General features: G+C 45.0%; 1 protein-coding gene across 1 annotated transcript in view; it reads left to right on the forward strand.

The window, feature by feature from the left end:
• LOC130119999 (voltage-dependent T-type calcium channel subunit alpha-1I-like) overlaps window positions 1-25,000 on the forward strand; it is a 287,779-nt gene that overhangs the window by 252,234 nt on the left and 10,545 nt on the right. The window contains exons 29-33 of the mRNA XM_056288611.1: window positions 5,203-5,281; window positions 6,150-6,271; window positions 9,033-9,494; window positions 14,997-15,146; window positions 24,958-25,000. The exon at window positions 24,958-25,000 is cut by the window's right edge and continues 95 nt beyond it. Of these exons, the coding sequence (XP_056144586.1) occupies window positions 5,203-5,281; window positions 6,150-6,271; window positions 9,033-9,494; window positions 14,997-15,146; window positions 24,958-25,000 (856 nt within the window). The remainder of the gene's footprint in view (window positions 1-5,202; window positions 5,282-6,149; window positions 6,272-9,032; window positions 9,495-14,996; window positions 15,147-24,957) is intronic.

Here is a 25,000-nt window from a genome sequence, read left to right on the forward strand (position 1 = left end):
ACTAAGACCCGCCCCTCACACAGACCCTAGAGAGCAGTCACATGCCAAACACAGTTCTTTGTAGAAAGAAAAAAAAACACAGATTAAGTGTACACACACCCACAACTATATCACATTTATGAAGATGGTTTGCGCTGATTTAGAGATGAACTCGAGCTTAGACGTGTCAGATCTAGAACTCATGCAGCACTCCAAATGGAAGCCTGCACAGCTATTACGTCCATTACGTTAGGTCCAAAGGGACATAATGAATTAAATTAGCCTGGGCTAAAGGTAATGGGGCACATTCCCCATGTTAGCTATCAAAATTGAATTATCTTTTCATTTAATCAATTTCAAGAAATTCAACCATCATTGCATTGACTCGTCTTTTTTCATTCTTATTATCTTTTGCAAGATCTGTAATAATGTGGACTGATGCCGAGAACTGTTTAATGAGTGTATGTAATCTGAGCACGCTCTGGTCTTTGTGCTCCTTCCACGACGTCTCCCAAGTAAATCCAGGCTGACGCTATGACTCCACATCAGTTTCCCTTTGAAAATACACTTAAACAACTAAAGCCATTTATAGATGAAGAGGCAGCCATGATTTAAGGAAGCACTTTCAACCTTGTGTTCAGTAGCATAAAATTATGCAAATGAAGAGCAGCACATCAAAAGGAAGGCGGTCCTAATATTTATTGATACAGCGTGACTACCTTTAGGAACATAAAAAGCACTGTAGCTCAGTCTTTAGCAATAGCATTTGCAAAATTTGTCAGGAAGGACTGATATTCAGGGCGGGACGGTGGCGCAATGGTTGGTGCGGTGGCCTCACAGCAAGAAGGTCCTGGATTCGAACCCTGGGGTAGTCCAACCTTGGGGGTCGTCCTCTGTATGAAGTTTGCATGCTCTCCCCGTGCCTGCGTGGGTTTCCTCCCACAGTCCAAAGATATGTAGGTCAGGTGAATCGGCCATACTACATTGTCCCAAGGTGTGTGTGTGTGTGTGTGGTGGTGTGGTGTGGTGTGGTGGGGGTGGTGTGGTGTGGTGGGGGGTGGGAGGGGCTGGGCTGTGATGGACTGGTGGACTGTCCAGGGTGTCTCCCGCCTGCCGCCCAATGACTGCTTGGATAGGCTCCAGCATCCCTGTGACCTGAATTCGGATAAGCGGCTTGGATAATGGATGGACTGATATTCATTTTTGGTAACACTTTAGTATGGGGAACATAAAAAAACGTAATTATTCGTGAATTAGTAATGACCAAGATGTCACTTTAGTATGGGGAACAAATTCTAAGTAACAAACACTTAATTTACAGTAATTTAACACTATGAACACTTGTAGTTTTGTGTGTTGTTATGTAAGAACAGACCATACTCATTAAGTGTTAGTAAGGGAGAATAACTCTTCTTGTGGTACTACCACCTTATAAAGGCCATACTAAGCAAAGCATATTGAGATGGTACTACTAATAAGCAATACTTCTGAGGTTATAGAGGGAAAACTCATAGTTAATGGCTTACTGGTGGTATAATAAGGCCATGCAGAATAAGGCATTAATGAGTACGTAATAATGACCAATTAAGAGCCAATATGTTGCTAATTTGCATGCTCATAAGCACCTAATTAATGGTGACTACGTTCCCCATACTAAAGTGTTACCTCATTTTTGTATGACAGCTTTTTTGTATTACATTTTTACATTACCAGTTTGCAAGCTCACAACTCCCTCACTTGATGGTGTGCTTGTTTGTGTCTTGGGTCTGTGGTATAGTAACTGTAGACAGTAGTTTCCCTGGGATAGTATTAGCCTGAAATCCCTTAGCTGGGAAGTTTACAGCACCTAATTCCAAGGATTTGACTTGGCTTCCATTTATTCAGACCTTCCCCTCAAAACAAAGCCTCATTGTCTATAGTCTCCTATTATCCACGGCGCTCTAAATTCCCCCATGAGTACGCATTGTTACAGCCCTGCCGGCCCTGCCTTCAAGTTGAGCAAACAAGCGGCTCAAATAAGAATCTGCTTAATACAATCTGACCAGTGTGTAATCTCTTTAGAACAAGCTTTGCCATTGTTATACATCTAATTTATGATCCACAGTCTGAAGTCTCCTGAGTGCAAAGAGGAAATTCCCGTTTTGCTATCCCAAGCAATATCCATACCCATCTAAACAACTTAGGGACGAGGGCCATTATAGAAGCGACTCGTTATTGGGGAAGATGTTGCAGCTTCACATCACCGGTAGAACAACGTTTTAAGTACACAGAGCCAGTGTGTGTACTGTGACATCGGATATTAGGTCGGGTTTTGTATCCCTGTAATAGAATTAGTGTTTGTATTGTTTACTACGCAACATGATCAGCATTAAGAGAGGTCTGTATAGCCGACTCTCAAACCCGCTAAACCCACAAAGCCGCAGCAGCAAACTAATGTAGGATACAATGACAGCACAGCAGGGTTGGGTTCTCTTGTGTCTCAGACTCGGAGGGAGTGGAGCCAGGTCTTTGCAGAGCTCACTGAACTGGCAAGGAACCAGTGCATTACAGCACAGTTGTTTAGCTACAGTTCAATTCTCGCTTTCTGTTGTACAGCCTTGTAACTTGAAAGGCAGCTCCGAAACATCATGTAGCCGCTTGAAAATAACCAACTAGTAATGACTTCTTCAAAGATACAAGTCATGCCCTTCTCAAACACACTGCTCCTCAGCAGGAAAAAGTCCAAAGATGAACCACACCAAATTAATATTTCAAGTACCAGGGCATCCGGGTAGCGTAGTGGTCTATTCCATTGCCTATCAACATGGAGAAGGCGGTTTGAATCCTCGTGTTACCTCCGGCTTGGTCGGGCGTCCCTACTGACACAATTGGCAATGTGTGTGGGTGGGAATCCAGATGTGGGTATGTGTCCTGGTCGCTGCACTAGCGCCTACTCTGGTCGGTAGGGGCACCTGTTTGGAGGGAGGGGGAACTGGGGGGAATAGCGTGATCCTCCCACGCGCTACGTCCCCCTGGTGAAACTCCTCACTGTCAGGTGAAAAGAAGTGGCTGGTGACTCCACATGTATGGGAGGAGGCATGTGGTAGTCTGCAGCCCTCCCCAGATCGGGATCAGCAGAGGGGGTGGAGCAGAGACTAGGATGGCTCGGAAGAGTGGAGTAACTGGCTGCATACAATTGGGAAGAACAAGGGAGGGAACAAGTACTTTCATGCTAGTACCATACCACACCATACCTTCATGGCAGTACCATACCACACCATACCTTCATGGCAGTACCATACCACACCATACCTTCATGCTAGTACCATACCACACCATACCTTCATGGCAGTACCATACCACACCATACCTTCATGGCAGTACCATACCACACCATACCTTCATGGCAGTACCATACCACACCATACCTTCATGGCAGTACCATACCACACCATACCTTCATGGCAGTACCATACCACACCATACCTTCATGGCAGTACCATACCACACCATACCTTCATGCTAATACCATACCACACCATACCTTCATGGCAGTACCATACCACACCATACCTTCATGGCAGTACCATACCATACCATACCTTCATGGCAGTACCATACCACACCATACCTTCATGGCAGTACCATACCACAACATACCTTCATGGCAGTACCATACCACACCATACCTTCACGCCAGTACCATACCACACCATACCTTCATGGCAGTACCATACCACACCATACCTTCACGCCAGTACCATACCACACCATACCTTCATGCTAGTACCATACCACACCATACCTTCATTCCAGTACCATACCACACCATACCTTCATTCCAGTACCATACCACACCATACCTTCATGCCAGTACCATACCACACCATACCTTCATTCCAGTACCATACCACACCATACCTTCATGGCAGTACCATACCACACCATACCTTCATTCCAGTACCATACCACACCATACCTTCATGCCAGTACCATACCACACCATACCTTCATGGCAGTACCATACCACACCATACCTTCATGGCAGTACCATACCACACCATACCTTCATGGCAGTACCATACCACACCATACCTTCACGCCAGTACCATACCACACCATACCTTCATGCTAGTACCATACCACACCATACCTTCATTCCAGTACCATACCACACCATACCTTCATTCCAGTACCATACCACACCATACCTTCATGCCAGTACCATACCACACCATACCTTCATTCCAGTACCATACCACACCATACCTTCATGGCAGTACCATACCACACCATACCTTCATGGCAGTACAATACCACACCATACTTTCATGCCAGTACAATACCGCACCATACCTTCATTCCAGTAACATACCACACCATACCTTCATGGCAGTACAATACCACACCATACCTTCATGGCAGTACCATACCACACCATACCTTCATGGCAGTACCATACCACACCATACCTTCATGGCTGTACCATACCACACCATACCTTCATGCCAGTACAATACCACACCATACTTTCATGGCAGTACAATACCACACCATACCTTCATGGCAGTACCATACCACACCATACCTTCATGCCAGTACCATACCACACCATACCTTCATGCCAGTACCATACCACACCATACGTTCAACAGCTCCAGTACAGTAAGCAAGGCTGCAGGTCTCCATGTTGTCAAATGGCCGATATCTCACCGTGAGATGAAATTCCCCTTTCTAGCCCCTTGGTAGATCATTGGGTCATCCTATTATGTTCTACAGTTGAGTGTGAAATAGGGGCTTGATGCTCAAGAATTACCAAAAGTGTGGTTGTTCTAAAGTTAAAAAAAGGTTTACACATTGGATATTATTAAGCCGAGCATATGAAACATAAAGAGGCATCATTGAAGGCATATTCAGGTTATGCAGCTGCGACACCATCAACAGTGCCATCACAGTGTAACAATGACCAATGTGTGCATTTTCAAGGTCTTCTCCTGGATATCATAAAATAGTAAACAAATAAATAAAGGGCAAAAGAACAAGAAAGATATCAATAAAAACTAAAAAAGCTATGAAAACTACCACAGTGAAAACTTTATGTGGCAACAATTCAGTTTTTTACGTGTATGGCTTGTAACATAGCTGCTTTGGACAGTTTTTGCCAGTGGTTATCTTATGTGTTATCTTGTGTGTTATCTTGTGTGTGTGTGTGTGTGTGTGTGTGTGTGTGTGTGTGTGCTGCAGGTGGGTAACCTGGGCCTGCTCTTCATGCTGCTGTTCTTCATCTACGCTGCCTTGGGGGTAGAGCTGTTTGGAGAACTGGGTGAGTTGCACACAACAGAAAATTGGCCTGTCCTAAGAACACATCACATTATTTGTGCACTCAATACAAAATGTGTGGACCGCGCTGCATGATGGTGATCAGGTGTGGCAGCACAGGTAAATGGTGAGACACAGTTTGCTCTTATTAAAGGAGAAATCAATCTACAAGCAGCATTTGCACTTCCATAACATATGACAGTTAATGAACGACTTCCTGGGCATCCAGGTAGCGTGGCGGTCTATTCCGTTGCCTGCCAGCACGGGGATCGCCGGTTTGAATCCCCGTGTTGTCTCCGGCTTGGTCGGGCATCCCTACAGACACAATTGGCCATGTCTGCGGGTGGGAAGCCGGATGTGGGTATGTGTCCTGGTCGCTGCACTAGCGCCTCCTCTGGTCGGTAGGGGCACCTGTTTGGAGGGAGGGGGAACTGAGGGGGATAGCGTGATCCTCCCACGCGCTACGTCCCCCTGGTGAAACTCCTCACTGTCAGGTGAAAAGAAGCGGCTGGTGACTCCACATGTATGGGAGGAGACATGTGGTAGTCTGCAGCCCTCCCCGGATCAGCAGAGGGGGTGGAGCAGAGACCGGGATGGCTCGGAAGAGTGGGGTAATCGGCCAGATACAATTGAGGAGATAAAGCAGGAAAAATAAAAATCCACAAAATAAATAAATAAATAAATAAACAAACAAACATATATATTTAACTACCCCCTTTGTGTCTCTGTCTCTTTGTTTTTGATCTTTCATCCTCCCTGAAACATCCTTTGTCCATATCTGCCATACCTCTTTCCCCCTCTTTCAACGTCCCGTGGCTCTCTTCCATCCTTTCTTGTCTCATTCACCGTACACGCCAACCCGTTTTTCCCAGTGTGTAACGAGGACTACCCATGTGAGGGTATGAGTCGTCACGCCACCTTTGAGAACTTTGGCATGGCCTTCCTTACTTTGTTCCAAGTCTCCACAGGCGACAACTGGAACGGCATCATGAAGGTACCGCTCCACATCTACTCCTGGGGGTTAGGGGTGGTTGGTAGTTTTATCAGGAATGTGTTCATGTTGTAAGGCTTTCTGGACTCGAGCTTAGCTGTTTGTGCACCGTAAAGCACCTGGTGAACATGTGAGCAGATGGTGGTTCTCTGGATTTTAGTAGTTATTTCATGTTGAAGAAAATTCATTGAAATATCCAAACTTAATGAAGGAAGTGGATTAAGATTCAGGATGGATTTTCAACATAGCATCCTCCCCATGTCATTATTCTTGCTTTTATGCAAAATATATTAATATCAGGAGCTCCTCAAATAATCTAGTGGAAGTTAACGAACTATGAGTGGACATTCACTTGGAAATAGGTTGTAAATACCAACTGAGGCAAATGAGGAGGTCATCGTGTCAATGGACCCGGTCTACTGGGGTATTTCAGCTGCGTTGTGTGAGACGAGCTGAATTTCTGAGTCTCAAATTCAGGGTAAGGCATGAATAAGTGTATGAGCATGGTTTTAAAATGTGCGATGCAGACAGATTACAGCACTTATAAAAGAAGAAGAGAATTTTACAAGAATAGAATCACAAGTTGTGTTTGTTTGTCTGGATTATGGTTGTTACACTACAGCACAGAAACTACCAAGTCTTGCCCGACCTCATCTCCATCAAGGAATATAACCAAAGCTTCATTAATTCCTGCAATAGATTAGCCACTGGGATCTAAATAAAATCAGCAGGTAAAGCGTACCGTACTGTTCTAGACACCAGGTAGAGAAGAACTTTAACGCCATTCTCCCATGTAACCTGGATAAACTCCAACGCATGCAAAAAGACACAAAATAAAAGATATACAAGAAAAGTTAGTGTGGGCATCCGGGTAGCGTAGTGGTCTGTTCCGTTGCCTACCAACATGGGGATCGCTGGTTCGAATCCCCGTGTTACCTCCAGCTTGGTCGGGCGTCCCTACAGACACAATTGGCCGTGTCTGCAGGTGGGAAGCCGGATGTGGGTATGTGTCCTGGTCGCTGCACTAGCGCCTCCTCTGGTCGGTTGGTCGCAGCGCCTGTTTGGGGGGGAGGGGGAACTGGGGGGGATAGCGTGATCCCCCCCATGCGCTACGTCCCCCTGGTGAAACTCCTCACTGTCAGGTGAAAAGAAGCGGCCGGTGACTCCACGTGTATGGGAGGAGGCATGTGGTAGCCTGCAGCCCTCCCCGGATCAGCAGAGGGGGTGGAGCAGAGACCGGGACGGCTCGGATTCGGGTAATTGGCCGAGTGCAATTGGGGAGAAACGAGTAAAAGATTCCACAGAAAAAAGTTACTGTTATTGGGGGAAATTCACTGACTTAATATTCACTGAGAAAAAAAGGTAGAAAAAGAGAATAAGCTAAACAAGCACGAACTTGAAGGAAATCGTGCTCAGTCTGAAACATGCACTTTCATTTTTCCCATGCCTATTTCACCCAAGCGGTGCGTGACAACCCAGGACAAGGGCCCACTCAGCATTGGGAGTTTGTAAAGCTTGCCACACACCACTTTCCCAAAACACACCTACCTACCTCCCATTCACCAACACTGAAACTCCTCCGCACATACGACTGGCGAGGGGAGCGGACAGCGTAACGGATTGTGATGGGGGCGGGCTATGAAGCACACGGTGGATTCAGGGCGTGAAAAGGATGCAGGTGGGGCATGAAGCAGGCCAGCAGAGCCACCGCTCAGTGCAAGACCCTGTCGTTTTGCTGTCAGAGTACTACAGCGCCTGTGCTGCGGGGAGCACGCGTTCAGGCTAGAGCCGCTTTGGTTGATTTAAGAGCCGGAGGGGGTGCCGTGCACTTATGACAGGGGAGGAGAGGGGAACATGACGGAGGAGAAAGAGGAGAGGGACGAGGGCAGGGGTGAGATGGGAGGATGCTTAGACAGCAAAGACTTGTAATGACGGAGAGAAGAGTGGAGGAGGGAGACTGGGGACAACATGAGAAGAGGGAGAGAGCGAGTCTTCGTGCCATCTGTTCCCGAGGGGGGAAATTAGGGCCAAACTGAATGAGACAAGCAGGAATAAAGCAGCATGAGCGAGAGCGCCATCGAGGGTGGAGACGCAAAAAGGTTGAAGGAGCAATCATTTATAAGGAAAATAAAACAAAGGCGGAGGGGGCAGAAAGGAGAGATATGTGTGAGGGATCACAATTTGTAAATGTCACATCTAGTAGTTAGATAAGAAAGACCAGCTTCAGCTCCGCGGGCTGGTGCTTCTGTGTGGTCACAGTTCAAATCAGACACTTGTCAATTCAGTTCACTTCTGACTGAACTCTGTCTGTACATGTTAAAACCAAGGCAGAATAAACAGAAGAAGACTGAGACATGAACATATCTCTCCAGATGAGGAAATAATGGCCCGGGCCTTTTGGCTCGAGCAAAACACAATTTAGCATGTGATCACACGAGATGTCAGGGATGCAAGGATCCAAGTGGCCTGCAACACACGTATTCGCTCATTTAAGAAGAATGACCCTCATCTAGTTCATCAGCATAATGGCTATAGAGCAGTGCCGACTGATGCAGCTGGATAAAGGCTGTGCAATACGTGGGCACCTCTGCAGGATCGGCGGCCAGGCTGCATGAGTGCTGCATGCTCAAAATCCTCTTCCATTTTGAAATGAGAAGCAAATATATTGTTTTGTTGGCTTGTTTGTTATTGTGACAACAGTGTACTTTTGTACAACTGTGTACTTTGCATCCCTGACTTTCCTACTCCCCCCCCCCCCCACAAGGATACGTTGCGGGAGTGCCCGCCGGACCACGCCACCGACGTGGACTACGCCTGCAACCCCAGCCTTCAGTTCATCTCGCCCATGTACTTTGTCTCCTTTGTGCTCACCGCCCAGTTCGTGCTCATCAATGTGGTGGTGGCCGTGCTGATGAAGCACCTGGACGACTCCAACAAGGAGGCCAAAGAGGAGGCGGAGATGGACGCGGAAATTGAGCTGGAGCTGGCCCAGGGCACCCTCTGCTGCATGGGCGCCCCCGGCTGCGGGGGTGGGGCAGGGGAGAAGGGAGGATTGGCCACCGTGGGAGGAGGAAGAGGAGACGTTCCAGAGGGACGCATTAAGCAGAGAGGAGGGGCAGGGGGAGAGAGGGGAGAAGGGCCGAGGAGGATGTGTCACATGGCCACCACGCACCCGGGCCCACACAACTCTACTGACTCCAGCCAGGAGCTGTACTCACCGGCACAGGTGAGTCAAGTGTGTGTGTGTGTGTTTGTGTGTGCGTGTGTGTGTGTGTGTGTGTGTGTTTGTGTGTGTTTGTGTGTGCGTGTGTGTGTGTGTGTGTGTGTGTATTCGGCTGTCTGTACCTGTAATGTTGTGTTCACACCAAACACGAAGCAATTCTTTCATGCGATGAGATAACATATAAAGTCAATGCAAAGATGCGACTTTGCGTGTATTCGCCAGGCAACGTCAATACACGAATTTCACGTCATTCACGTATTCGCGCAAGTTGACAATATTCACTTTGAGCGAGAAACATACGTGACGCTGTGTCGCGAAAGCTTATCAATGTTGAGATTCTCCTGACGTCCTAGCGAGTCAGAAAATGGCGAACAAGCTGATCGTCGTGGGTTCACGTATTCGATCCTGCGGCCAAACTTGCGAGAGTAACACAATTAAAAATAAATGATCCTGCAATCAAACTCACGCACATATAGCGAGGTGAAAATTCGCTTCGCGTTTGGTGGAAACACAACATGAGTCATCTTTTCTGTCACTACATGTCTTCCGGCAAATCGGTCAGTTTGCGTTTCCTCCTACATCATCAGTGCATTAGTTATCAGTCCTCCTACAGTATCAATACATTACTTATCAGTCCTCCTACAGTATCAATACATTACTTATCAGTCCTCCTACAGTATCAATACATTATTTATCAGTCCTCCTACGGTATCAATACATTAGTTATCAGTCCTCCAACAATATCAATACATTACTTATCAGTCCTCCTACAGTATCAATACATTACTTATCAGTCCTCCTACAGTATCAATACATTAGTTATCAGTCCTCCTACGGTATCAATACATTAGTTATCAGTCCTCCTACAGTATCAATACATTACTTATCAGTCCTCCTACAGTATCAATACATTACTTATCAGTCCTCCTACAGCATCAATACATTAGTTATCAGTCCTCCTACGGTATCAATGCATTAGTTATCAGTCCTCCTACGGTATCAATGCATTAGTTATCAGTCCTCCTACGGTATCAATACATTAGTTATCAGTCCTCCTACAGTATCAATACATTAGTTATCAGTCCTCCTACAGTATCAATACATTACTTATCAGTCCTCCTACAGTATCAATACATTAGTTATCAGTCCTCCTACAGTATCAATACATTACTTATCAGTCCTCCTACAGTATCAATACATTAGTTATCAGTCCTCCTACAGTATCAATACATTAGTTATCAGTCCTCCTACGGTATCAATACATTAGTTATCAGTCCTCCTACAGTATCAATACATTAGTTATCAGTCCTCCTACGGTATCAATGCATTAGTTATCAGTCCTCCTACAGTATCAATACATTAGTTATCAGTCCTCCTACAGTATCAATACATTAGTTATCAGTCCTCCTACAGTATCAATGCATTATTTATCAGTCCTCCTACGGTATCAATACATTAGTTATCAGTCCTCCTACAGTATCAATACATTAGTTATCAGTCCTCCTACAGTATCAATACATTAGTTATCAGTCCTCCTACGGTATCAATGCATTAGTTATCAGTCCTCTTATGGTATCAATACATTAGTTATCAGTCCTCCTACAGTATCAATACATTAGTTATCAGTCCTCCTACAGCATCGATTTATTAGTTATCCATGCATTAGTTGTCCATGCATTAGTTATCCATGCATTAGTTGTCCATGCATTAGTTATCCATGCATTAGTTATCCATGCATTAGTTATCCATGCATTAGTTATCCATGCATGCACAGCCTGCAAAAAAACCAGCGGGGAACTTTTTCTGGAGTGAGTTTAAGTGGAACCAACATCACGGAGTGATTGTGAGAAATCATTCTCTTCCTTTCTTGTAAAGGGGATTAATAGAATAGAATAGGATTAATCGCTGCTCCTTGATTACGTTCATTTTTCTTTAACAGGCTTTTTGTTTAACTAATTTGTCCCGTTTGTTCTTTTACTTTTGGCTTTGTGAGGAGGAGAGAGAGTGCACAGAGGGCAAGTCAATTATTCAGAGAGAGAAAGGAGACCAAAATAAAAAGAGAGACAGATGTTAAGCAACGCCCTGGCACTAAATAAGCGTAATCATTACCGAAGTGCAGTTGTGTTGATGGATGGATGACTGCTAAAGACACGTCAAACAGCCTTCTGTGAAGTTTAGGGTGTGGAGAGCCACAAAAGTGACCTAAAAGTCCAATGATGAGAGGGTGGGTGACAGCCACTTGCTTTAGGATACAGACTGATTCCAAGCAGGATGTCAAAATGAAAATATTCCTCATATTTCGGCAACATGTTGGAAAAAATACTTTGTAGATTGATGAAGCCACAAGAGGGGAGGGAGTAGAAGAGTAGAAGAGATGGGAAGAGATGGTTTGTTGAGACAAGACACACATGGGGAGAGAGAGAGAGCGAGCAAGAGAGATAATGGTAAGTTCAGTGACAATTATTTAATGGCAGTAATTAATTTCTACGATAACGAGTTAATAATAACGATACATACCACGATATAGGTCGTTCATATCATGATAACGATGCATACCACGATATAGGTCGTTCATATAACGATAACGATACATACCACGATATAGGTCGTTCATATAACGATAACGATGCATACCACGATATAGGTCGTTCATATTATGATAACGATACATACCACGATATAGGTCGTTCATATCATGATAACGATGCATACCACGATATAGGTCGTTCAAATAACGATAACGATGCATACCACGATATAGGTCGTTCATATAACGATAACGATGCATACCACGATATAGGTCGTTCATATCATGATAACGATACATACCACGATATAGGTCGTTCATATCATGATAACGATACATACCACGATATAGGTCGTTCATATCATGATAACGATACATACCACGATATAGGTCGTTCATATCATGATAACGATGCATACCACGATATAGGTCGTTCAAATAACGATAACGATGCATACCACGATATAGGTCGTTCATATAACGATAACGATGCATACCACGATATAGGTCGTTCATATCATGATAACGATACATACCACGATATAGGTCGTTCATATCATGATAACGATACCTACCACGATAGAGGTCTTTCATATCATGATAACGATACATACCACGATAGAGGTCGTTCATATGATAACGATGCATACCACGATATAGGTCGTTCAAATAACGATAACGATGCATACCACGATATAGGTTGTTCATATCATGATTATGATACATACCACGATAGAGGTCGTTCATATCATGATAACGATGCATACCACGATATAGGTCGTTCATATCATGATAACAATACATACCAAGATATAGGTCCTTCATATAACGATAACGATGCATACCACGATATAGGTCGTTCATATCATGATAACGATACATACCACGATATAGGTCGTTCATATCATGATAACGATGCATACCACGATATAGGTCGTTCAAATAACGATAACGATGCATACCACGATATAGGTCGTTCATATAACAATAACGATGCATACCACGATATAGGTCGTTCATATCATGATAACGATACATACCACGATATAGGTCGTTCATATCATGATAACAATACATACCACGATATAGGTCGTTCATATAACGATAACGATGCATACCATGATATAGGTCGTTCATATAACGATAACGATACATACCACGATATAGGTTGTTCATATAACGGTAACGATGCATACCACGATATAGGTCGTTCATATCATGATAACGATACATACCACGATAGAGGTCGTTCATATCATGATAACGATACATACCACGATATAGGTCGTTCATATCATGATTATGATACATACCACGATAGAGGTCGTTCATATCATGATAACGATACATACCACGATATAGGTCGTTCATATCATGATAACGATACATACCACGATATAGGTCGTTCATATCATGATAACGATACATACCACGATATAGGTCGTTCATATAATGATAACGATGCATACCACTATATAGGTCGTTCATATCATGATAACGATACATACCACGATATAGGTTGTTCATATAACGATAACGATGCATACCATGATATAGGTCGTTCATATAACGATAACGATACATACCACGATATAGGTCGTTCATATCATGATAACGATACATACCACGATATAGGTTGTTCATATAACGATAACGATGCATACCACGATATAGGTCGTTCATATCATGATAACGATACATACCACGATAGAGGTCGTTCATATCAAAAATAATACACTGCTACACCACGAAACAAAGAACTCCATGTCAGACAAGTAGCTGTTTCCACCCAGTGTGGCAGAGCTACTACAATTTTCTCAGAAAACTAATTTGCTAGATGAGTTTCAAGAAAGGAGGGATCACTTAAGCTGCTTTAAAAATGTTAACACTGAAACTGTAAGGCAAAAGCTCACATCTTAAATTGTTTCGACGAAATGGTGCATCAAATGTAATGCACCACCCTCAGCACCCAAGGCTTCGGCGCTGAGGTGATCTGGATCTGGGCTCACACAACAATCACTGGGGACGTTTGTTTTTTCAGATGTGAACAGGAGTTTAACAGTCCAATCACATGATGGGATGGGGTGTCCAGGTGGCGTGGCGGTCTATTCCGTTGCTTACCAACATGGGGATTGCTGGTTCGAATCCCCGTGTTACCTCCAGCTTGGTCGGGCATCCCTAATTGGCCGTGTCTGTGGGTGGGAAGCTGGATGTGGGTATGTGTCCTGGTTGCTGCACTAGCGCCTCCTCTGGTTGGTTGGGGCACCTGTTCGGGGCGGGATGGGGAACTGGGGGGAATAGCGTGATCCTCCCACACGCTATGACCCCTTGGTGAAACTCCTCACTGTCAAGTGAAAAGAAGCAGCTGGTGACTCCACATGTATGGGAGGAGGTATGTGGTATAGTGTGCAGCCCTCCCCAGATTGGCAGAGGGGGTGGAGCGGCGACCGGGATGGCTCGGAACAGTGGGCTAATTGGCCGGGTACAATTGGGGAGAAAAAAAAAGGTGAGGTAGGATTTTTCAGAGATGACCACAGTGTTTGTGGTTGTCTAGCTCACAATTTAAACGCTATCATTTGTTTGCAGAGAACTTATAGGAGTTCATGCTTTTGCCATTTGAAATGTGTGTGTGTGTGTGTGTGTGTGTGTGTGTGTGTGTGTGTGTGTGTGTGTGTGTGTGTGTGTGTGTGTGTGTGTGTGTGTGTTTGAGGGAGAGTCAGTGTTTGTGTGTGGGCACACTTGTGCCAGTGAAATCATGCATATACGTATGTATATATATATATATATATATATTTACTGTGTGCGAATACTGGCGCTTTTTTAACCTTTATGGTGGTTTGTGCGTTTCCCTCCGTGTTCTTGTGTCCTTGCATGCCTGCATGTGCACTTGTTTGCACCTGCGGGCCATACTGGTCTGCCCGCCTGCGTCCGTGTGTGTTCGTCTCCGTGCGGGTATGTGTGTGTCTGTTGTGTTCCAGGAAAGCCAGTGGCTGGACAGCTTGTCTCTACTGATCAAGGACACGTTGGAGGGGGACATGCTGATGATTGACAACCTGTCCGGCTCGGTCTTCCACCACTACTCCTCCCCTCTGCCCGTCTGCAAGACCTGCAAGGTGCGCACTCAAGAGGTACCGTCCTGGGCACATCTTCGCATGGACACACACACCAACACATGTATACAGAAGCATGCAGGAGGGAGGATGAGCTGACCACAGGTGTGTGAAGGCAGACGTGGTCCGTCATCACCACCAAACATCAAATCACTGTTAGAAACCCCATGTGGTGAAAACACGAGGTTTTCACCACAGACCTCTGGGTGGCCCTTTAGTAAGGCTAACGTCTCACAGGTGAATGTATGCAGAGGGTCTTTTGGATAAGCAGCGTGGGTGTGAATTGAATCCCCAACCTCAGCAGTGTCAGTGCCTCGTTGCACACAGGACCAGCTTGTTTCAGGCCGGGCGCCGAATGAACATTGACCAGAGACATGAAGTGAATTACTTCGATGCACACTAGCTCCCAAAACCCTGTCGAAATGCCCTCCCTGACGACAAAACCCTGTCGAAATGCCCTCCCTGACGACAAAACCCTGTCGAAATGCCCTCCCTGACGACAAAACCCTGTCGAAATGCCCTCCCTGACGACAAAACCCACTTCACGAGAGAAGTTGCTCTGCACGGCCTACGAAGTGGAACAAACTACCTGAGCAAACGCACACGCAGGAGTTTGCATCAGAATTGGCCCACATGCATCAGATTTGGAGCCAAGGCATGCATCCACACAGTAACATCCATTTGCTTGCACCCACACAGGGGTGGCACCACACACAGTGGGCTTCATTCATCATGCAAGACAGTTGGGGCTGACGGCGTTGATGATATTTATCTTTTGCAAATCATTTCAAGTGGGGTTTTTTTTGTAAAATGTATCCATTTCATATCGTCACCTTCTTAAAATAATGGCCTAAGTCATATTTTCAAGTTTTAAAAAAAAAACAGAATAAACTGAAACTGAAACAAAATTTGTCAGTTTATTCTGTTTTTTGAAAAACTTGAAAATATGACTTAGGCCATTATTTTAAGAAGGTGACGATATGAAGTATGTCAAACTAGTACTTGCATCACCTGTCACAACTGATCCATGTATGGACGTGTGGATAAATGAGGCCCGCTGCATGCAGGCCACACCCACATGCATTCAACACTGATCCATGTATGGACGTGTGGCTAAATGAGGCCCGCTGCATGCAGGCCACACCCACATGCATTCAACACTGATCCATGTATGGACGTGTGGATAAATGAGGCCCGCTGCATGCAGGCCACACCCACATGTATTCAACACTGATCCATGTATGGACGTGTGGCTAAATGAGGCCCGCTGCATGCAGGCCACACCCACATGCATTCAACACTGATCCATGTATGGACGTGTGGATAAATGAGGCCCGCTGCATGCAGGCCACACCCACATGCATTAAACTCTCTTGCAAGTACTGCTGATGTGCATGCATGCATGCAAGCACCCACACGCTCCCAGAATTGTGTTTTCTGAATATACGCCGAGTAAACTCTGATTAAAAAACATGCATACTCTCTCCCTCTCTCTGTCACACACACACACAGTCACACACACAGTCACACACACACACACACACACACACACACACACACACACTGCTAGTGTTGTCCATCACAATGATAAGGTGCAGTGGGTCAGCTCAAAAAGAGCAATAACTGGGCTTAAAGCCTCCTCAACTGTCACTCCTCCTTCATGCCTGTCTGCAGATGCTTTCAAGCCATCAACCTGTCCCCCCTTCTTTTACATGCTCGCCCAGTCCATCCATCCACCCAAACTCCATCTCCCCCCCGACTAGCTGATTCATTGTGTCCAAGGCAACGTGCAATGTTTTTTTCTTTCCGTCATCTGCGTCCTTCATCCACATGCCATCATGAACGTGGGCCTTTGATTTGTGTGTCTGTGTGTGTGTGTGTGTGTGTGTGTGTGTGTGTGTGTGTGTGTGTGTGTGTGTGTGTGTGTGTGTTATTTAAAGACTTATCGATCTCTCACCTTTTGGGGATGTGTATAATGTGAGCTTGTTCAGAGAGCAAAGGGTATTTTTAGCATATACATAATATACATCATACCACCTCCTCATAGTCACACTCCATCTCCATCCACATCATACTACCTCCTCATAGTCACACTCCGTCTCCTTCTACATCATACTACCTCCTCATAGTCACACTCCATCTACATCCACATCATACTACCTCCTCATAGTCACACTCCATCTCCATCCACATCATACTACCTCCTCATAGTCACACTCCGTCTCCTTCTACATCATACTACCTCCTCATAGTCACACTCCATCTACATCCACATCATACTACCTCCTCATAGTCACACTCCATCTCCATCCACATCATACTACCTCCTCATAGTCACACTCCGTCTCCTTCTACATCATACTACCTCCTCATAGTCACACTCCATCTACATCCACATCATACCACCTCCTCATAGTCACACGCCATCCACATCATACTACTTCCTCATAGTCACACTCCATCTCCTTCAACATCATACTACCTCCTCATAGTCACACTCCATCTCCTTCAACATCATACTACCTCCTCATAGTCACACTCCATTTCCTTCTACATCATACTACCTCCTCATAGTCACACTCCATCTACATCCACATCATACTACCTCCTCATTGTCACACTCCATCTACATCCACATCATACTACTTCCTCATAGTCACACTCCATCTCCTTCTACATCATACTACTTCCTCATAGTCACACTCCATCTCCTTCAACATCATACTACTTCCTCATAGTCACACTCCATCTCCTTCAACATCATACTACCTCCTCATAGTCACACTCCATTTCCTTCTACATCATACTACCTCCTCATAGTCACACTCCATCTACATCCACATCATACTACTTCCTCATAGTCACACTCCATCTCCTTCAACATCATACTACCTCCTCATAGTCACACTCCATCTCCTTCAACATCATACTACCTCCTCATAGTCACACTCCATCTCCTTCAACATCATACTACCTCCTCATAGTCACACTCCATCTCCTTCAACATCATACTACCTCCTCATAGTCACACTCCATCTCCTTCAACATCATACTACCTCCTCATAGTCACACTCCGTCTCCTTCCACATCATACTACCTCAACATAGTCACACTCCGTCTCCTTCCACATCATACTACCTCAACATAGTCACACTCCATCTCCTTCCACATCATATTACCTCCTCATAGTCACACTCCATCTCCTTCCACATCATACTGCCTCAACATAGTCACACTCCGTCTCCTTCCACATCATACTACCTCAACATAGTCACCCTCCATCTCCACATCATATTACCTCCTCATAGTCACACTCCATCTCCTTCCACATCATATTACCTCCTCATAGTCACACTCCATCTCCTTCCACATCATACTGCCTCAACATAGTCACACTCCATCTCCTTCTACATCATACTACCTCCTCATAGTCACACTCCATCTCCATCCACATCATACTACTTCCTCATAGTCACCCTCCATCTCCTTCTACATCATACTACCTCCTCATAGTCACACTCCATCTCCATCCACATCATACTACCTCCTCATAGTCACACCCCATCAACTTCCAAATCATACCACCTCCTCATAGTCACACTCCATGTCTTTCCACATCATACTACCTCCTCATAGTCACACTCCATCTCCATCCACATCATACTACCTCCTCATAGTCACATTCCATCTCCTTCAACATCATACTACCTCCTCATAGTCACACTCCATTTCCTTCTACATCATACTACCTCCTCATAGTCACACTCCATCTCCATCCACATCATACTACCTCCTCATAGTCACACTCCATCTACATCCACATCATACTACCTCCTCATAGTCACACTCCGTCTCCTTCCACATCATACTACTTCCTCATAGTAACACTCCATCTCCTTCCACAACATACTACCTCCTCATAGTCACACTCCATTTCCTTCTACATCATACTACCTCCTCATAGTCACACTCCGTCTCCTTCTACATCATACTACCTCCTCATAGTCACACTCCATCTACATCCACATCATACTACCTCCTCATAGTCACACTCCATGTCCTTCAACATCATACTACCTCCTCATAGTCACACTCCATCTCCTTCAACATCATACTACCTCCTCATAGTCACACTCCATGTCCTTCAACATCATACTACCTCCTCATAGTCACACTCCATCTCCTTCAACATCATACTACCTCCTCATAGTCACACTCCGTCTCCTTCCACATCATACTACCTCAGCATAGTCACCCTCCATCTCCACATCATATTACCTCCTCATAGTCACACTCCATCTCCTTCCACATCATATTACCTCCTCATAGTCACACTCCATCTCCTTCCACATCATACTACCTCAACATAGTCACACTCCATCTCCTTCCACATTCAATTCAATTCAATTCAATTCAATTTTATTGTCATTAAAAACAGTGTGCAGACACATGTTAAAAATGAAATGAGGGCTGTGTTTTCACCAAACAGTGCAAAACAGACACAGACAAACACAGAAAACACAATATAAGATACACACACATGAAGACCAAAAGCTAAAAATAAGTTAAAAAAGACCTGGAGTACAAAATATTTAACAATATCTACAGACATTCAGTGGGTAGCCAGGTTCAGGTGGGCAACAGCTTGTGGAAAGAAGCTGTTTTTGAGCCTGGTAGTGCGGGCTCTGAGGCTCCTGTAGCGCCTCCCAGAGCACAGGGGGGAGAACAGTCCATGGTTGGGGTGGGTGGGATCTCTGCTGATGCTCAGACCCCTTCGAAGGCAGCGTTTGTGATAAATGTCTTTTATGGCTGGGAGCTGGGTACCGGTGATATGCTGGGCCGCCTTGACGACCCGCTGCAGAGCTTTCTGGTCTACTGAGGTGCAGTTGCCGTACCACACTGAGATGCAGATGGTCGCAGTGGTAGAAGTTGGTGAGAATTTTGGGGGGTAGACGGGCGCTCCTCAGCCTCCTCAGGAAATGCAGGCGTTGTTGGGCCTTTTTCACAAGGGCCTGGGTGTTTAATGTCCACGGAAGGTCCTTGCTGATGTGGACTCCAAGGAATTTAAAGCTGGAAACACGCTCCACTTCCACCCCATTGATGTGAATGGGGGAGTGGCTGCAGCTTCTAGACCTCCTGAAGTCCACAATCAGCTCCTTTGTCTTCTGCACATTGAGGACAAGATTGTTGGTAGTACACCATGATGTGAGGTGCTGAATCTCGTCTCTGTAGGCCATCTCGTCATTGTTGGTGATACGGCCAATGACTGTGGTGTCATACTACATCATACTACCTCAACATAGTCGCACTCCATCTCCTTCCACATCATACTACCTCAACATAGTCACACTCCATCTCCTTCCACATCATACTACCTCAACATAGTCACACTCCATCTGCGTCTACATCATACTACCTCAACATAGTCACACTCCATCTCCTTCCACATCATACTACCTCAACATAGTCGCACGCCATCTCCTTCCACATCATACTACCTCAACATAGTCGCACTCCATCTGCGTCTACATCATACTACCTCAACATAGTCACACTCCATCTGCTTCTACATCATACTACCTCAACATAGTCACACTCCATCTGCTTCTACATCATACTACCTCAACATAGTCACACTCCATCTCCTTCCACATCATACTACCTCAACATAGTCACACTCCATCTGCTTCTACATCATACTACCTCAACATAGTCGCACTCCATCTGCGTCTACATCATACTACCTCAACATAGTCACACTCCATCTCCTTCCACATCATACTACCTCAACATAGTCACACTCCATCTCCTTCCACATCATACTACCTCAACATAGTCACACTCTATCTGCTTCTACATCATACTACCTCAACATAGTCACACTCCATCTGCTTCCACATCATACTACCTCAACATAGTCACACTCCATCTCCTTCCACATCATACTACCTCAACATAGTCACACTCCATCTGCTTCTACATCATACTACCTCAACATAGTCGCACTCCATCTGCTTCCACATCATACTACCTCAACATAGTCACACTCCATCTCCTTCCACATCATACTACCTCAACACAGTTGCACTCCATCTCCTTCCACATCATACTACCTCAACATAGTCACACTCCATCTGCGTCTACATCATACTACCTCAACATAGTCACACTCCATCTCCTTCCAAATCATACTACCTCAACATAGTCACACTCCATCTCCTTCCACATCATACTACCTCAACATAGTCACACTCCATCTCCTTCCACATCATACTACCTCAACATAGTCGCACTCCATCTGCTTCTACATCATACTACCTCAACATAGTCACACTCCATCTGCGTCTACATCATACTACCTCAACATAGTCACACTCCATCTGCGTCTACATCATACTACCTCAACATAGTCACACTCCATCTCCTTCCACATCATACTACCTCAACATAGTCACACTCCATCTCCTTCCACATCATACTACCTCAACATAGTCACACTCCATCTGCTTCTACATCATACTACCTCAACATAGTCGAACTCCATCTCCTTCCACATCATACTACCTCAACATAGTCACACTCCATCTCCTTCCACATCATACTACCTCAACATAGTCACACTCCATCTGCTTCTACATCATACTACCTCAACATAGTCGCACTCCATCTGCTTCCACATCATACTACCTCAACATAGTCACACTCCATCTCCTTCCACATCATACTACCTCAACATAGTCACACTCCATCTCCTTCCACATCATACTACCTCAACATTGTTGCACTCCATCTCCTTCCACATCATACTACCTCAACATAGTCACACTCCATCTGCGTCTACATCATACTACCTCAACATAGTCACACTCCATCTCCTTCCAAATCATACTACCTCAACATAGTCACACTCCATCTCCTTCCAAATCATACTACCTCAACATAGTCACACTCCATCTGCTTCTACATCATACTACCTCGACATAGTCACACTCCATCTCCTTCCACATCATACTACCTCAACATAGTCACACTCCATCTGCTTCTACATCATACTACCTCGACATAGTCACACTCCATCTGCTTCTACATCATACTACCTCGACAATGTTTTCAAGACAACTGGCAAGGACTTTTTTTTCTTCAAAACACCTGGGTGTGTTTTATGTATGTGTTTGTGTTTGAGTGTGTATGCTGATATGTGTGTGTGTGTGTGTGTGTGTGTGTGTGTGTGTGTGTGTGGAGGTGGCTCTGGATGAGCAGTAGTTGATGTTTATTACTCGCTGATTTAAACAGGAGCTTGAACCTTGGTTAGTAGACGTGGGTGATGTAGGTTTGGGCTAGACTAAGGTGTTGAGGGAAGTCATAGGTAGGATTTTCACAAACTCATTTGGTCACATTGAAAGGAAAAACATTTGCCCTTAAAGACCTTGTGACATGAAAATTGTATATTCACTTGGAAGATTGACCTAACCAGAACGTTCTCTAAAGAGACTATAAATAAATTAATAGACTACTTGTTTAATTTGTATGTGGAGAATCATAGTTTCATTTTCTAGTTGAGCTGTAATTCTCATTTCACCGGGTCTTTAAAGATGGTACCAAGCAAAACTCACCTATCACTGCAATTCTCAAATCCATCAACTTCTTTGCCATACCCCCCCCCCACTCCCCTTTCTGTTCTTGGGGCCCGGGTTAGTGGTAATGTATTGCTACATACAAGCTGTGACTATCTCTTCATGAACCTCCTTGTCTTTCTTACCCCCCTATCTCAGTCCCCCCCTCGTTTGTCGTGCCCTCTAACTCTCACATATTAACAATCATGCAGATGACTTACATGTGTGTGCGCATACATTTTACACATGCACATGGTCATATATATATATATATATATATATATATAACTTTGTTTAAAGAAACACTCCATGGTAGAGAAAATGCTCAATAAACAAGGAGCAAAATAATCCAGTGAGTCAAGTACATTATTTATGAGACAGTACAAACCTGTTTCATGCCATAAGCAATCATCAGCTTGACTCACTGGATTATATATATATATGTATGTATATATATATATATACACAGCGCATTACTGCGGTCTCTTTCTCTCCGGCCTGTGTGCAGTTTGCCTCCTCCGTTATCTGCGTAGCTTCGGGAGGCTGAGTTGATGATGATTAAATGAGGTTATTGCTGTTTGAAACCTCACGTTCGTCCCTTTTTCTTTACCGATCATAATTTGCCTGTTTGCTGTCGTCTGATTGATTTCTTTTCAGTGAAGCGTGCTCGAGGTTTCACTTTTTACTCTTGTTGTTGCATTTAAGGCTGGTGACACACCACATGACAGAAGAGACTGCGAAAAGATTGAACATCACACTCACTTAGCGACCGACCGGTATTCACAGATCTTTATCCTCTTGCGTCGCTGAGGTGCTTCCACTTGACAGCAAGTTAAATGTGATTTATCACACACTCAGCAAGGAGATACAGACAAGGATTACAACAACACACAACCAAAGCATGGAGTCTTTCTGACTTAAAGAAAGATTGACATAACTATTGTAAAAGGTAACATGCAGTCATAATGTAGAGACACGGGGGGGGGGGGGGGACACAAAAAACAAATTGCCATCAGTTATGCTTGCTCAAGATGTGGACCGGGAAACGTAAGTACACCAGGCTGACTGAGCAATGGGTGGAGCTTGCAGAGGGAGGTGGAGGGGGAAATAATGGGCGTACATTTGTACTCACTTGTAGTATTTTTGTGCCCCCTCACCCCAGCAGCATCTGCAAGGAGTGAAAGGGAAAAGTGAGGTGGTTTTAGGTAGGTGGGGGTTAGGTAGGGACCTGATGGAGGCGTTACAAAATGACAACACATTCTCGTCCCATACTCAGATACATTGATGTGACTGACAAAGCAGTGATATATTAGGCATCTGTATGAGGCGTGGTGGCTGGTTCCATAGACTCCAGTGTGAAACTTGCGCCCTGATTTTTGAATATTAATGATACAGCACCATGGTGGTGCAGTGGTTAGCACAGTCGCCTCGCAGCAAGAAGGTCCTGGGTTCGAGCCCCGGGGTAGTCCAACCTTGGTGGGTCGTCCCGGGTCGTCCTCTGTGTGGAGTTTGCATGTTCTCCCCGTGTCTGTGTGGGTTTCCTCCGGGGGCTCTGGTTTCCTCCCACAGTCCAAACACATGTAGGTCAGGTGACTCAGCCGTACTAAATTGTCCCTAGGTGTGATTGTGTGTGTGTGTGTGTCCGCCCTGTGATGGACTGGTGGCCTGTCCAGCGTGTCTCCCCACCTGCCGCCCAACGACTGCTGGGATAGGCTCTGGCATCCCGCGACCCTGAGTGAGGACAATGGATGACATGCAGATTCAGAAGTGGTAAGGTTAGGTTTGGCTAGGTTCTGGGTTAAGGCGACTGGTGGATAACCCGCCGTATCTCATACAGATGCAAAAGCCATCATTATCCTGCCATGTCTCCTGCAGTAGATGCCTACGGGTAGCCTTGGTGTCAGCCACTTTGTCAATATATGATGGCATGGAATGAGAATGGGCTCAGAATGATTAAATTGATCTGTTTATCTATTTGTGAGAACGTGAAGAGAAAACACAAGTGAAGATGAGATTTGAATCCGATAAGATCACAGTCAACAAGTAATCATGACATGCAAAGGTATAGCCCATGTTTTTCCCCCCACCACTTCCCTGCACAGGCTGTGAAGCATATTGTACCACGTCTAATCTGACTTGCAGGACGTACTAAAGAAAAGTGACCCCAGCCTCGTGATCTTTCTCAGACATGATTAACTGACGTGAGTTCCTTGTAGCAGATCAGGATGGCAGAGATTGAGCAGGCGTCGTTGCGGTCGG

The sequence above is a fragment of the Lampris incognitus genome, chromosome 10 (genome assembly GCF_029633865.1).
Source record: "Lampris incognitus isolate fLamInc1 chromosome 10, fLamInc1.hap2, whole genome shotgun sequence".
NCBI classification, from domain to species: Eukaryota; Metazoa; Chordata; class Actinopteri; order Lampriformes; family Lampridae; genus Lampris; species Lampris incognitus.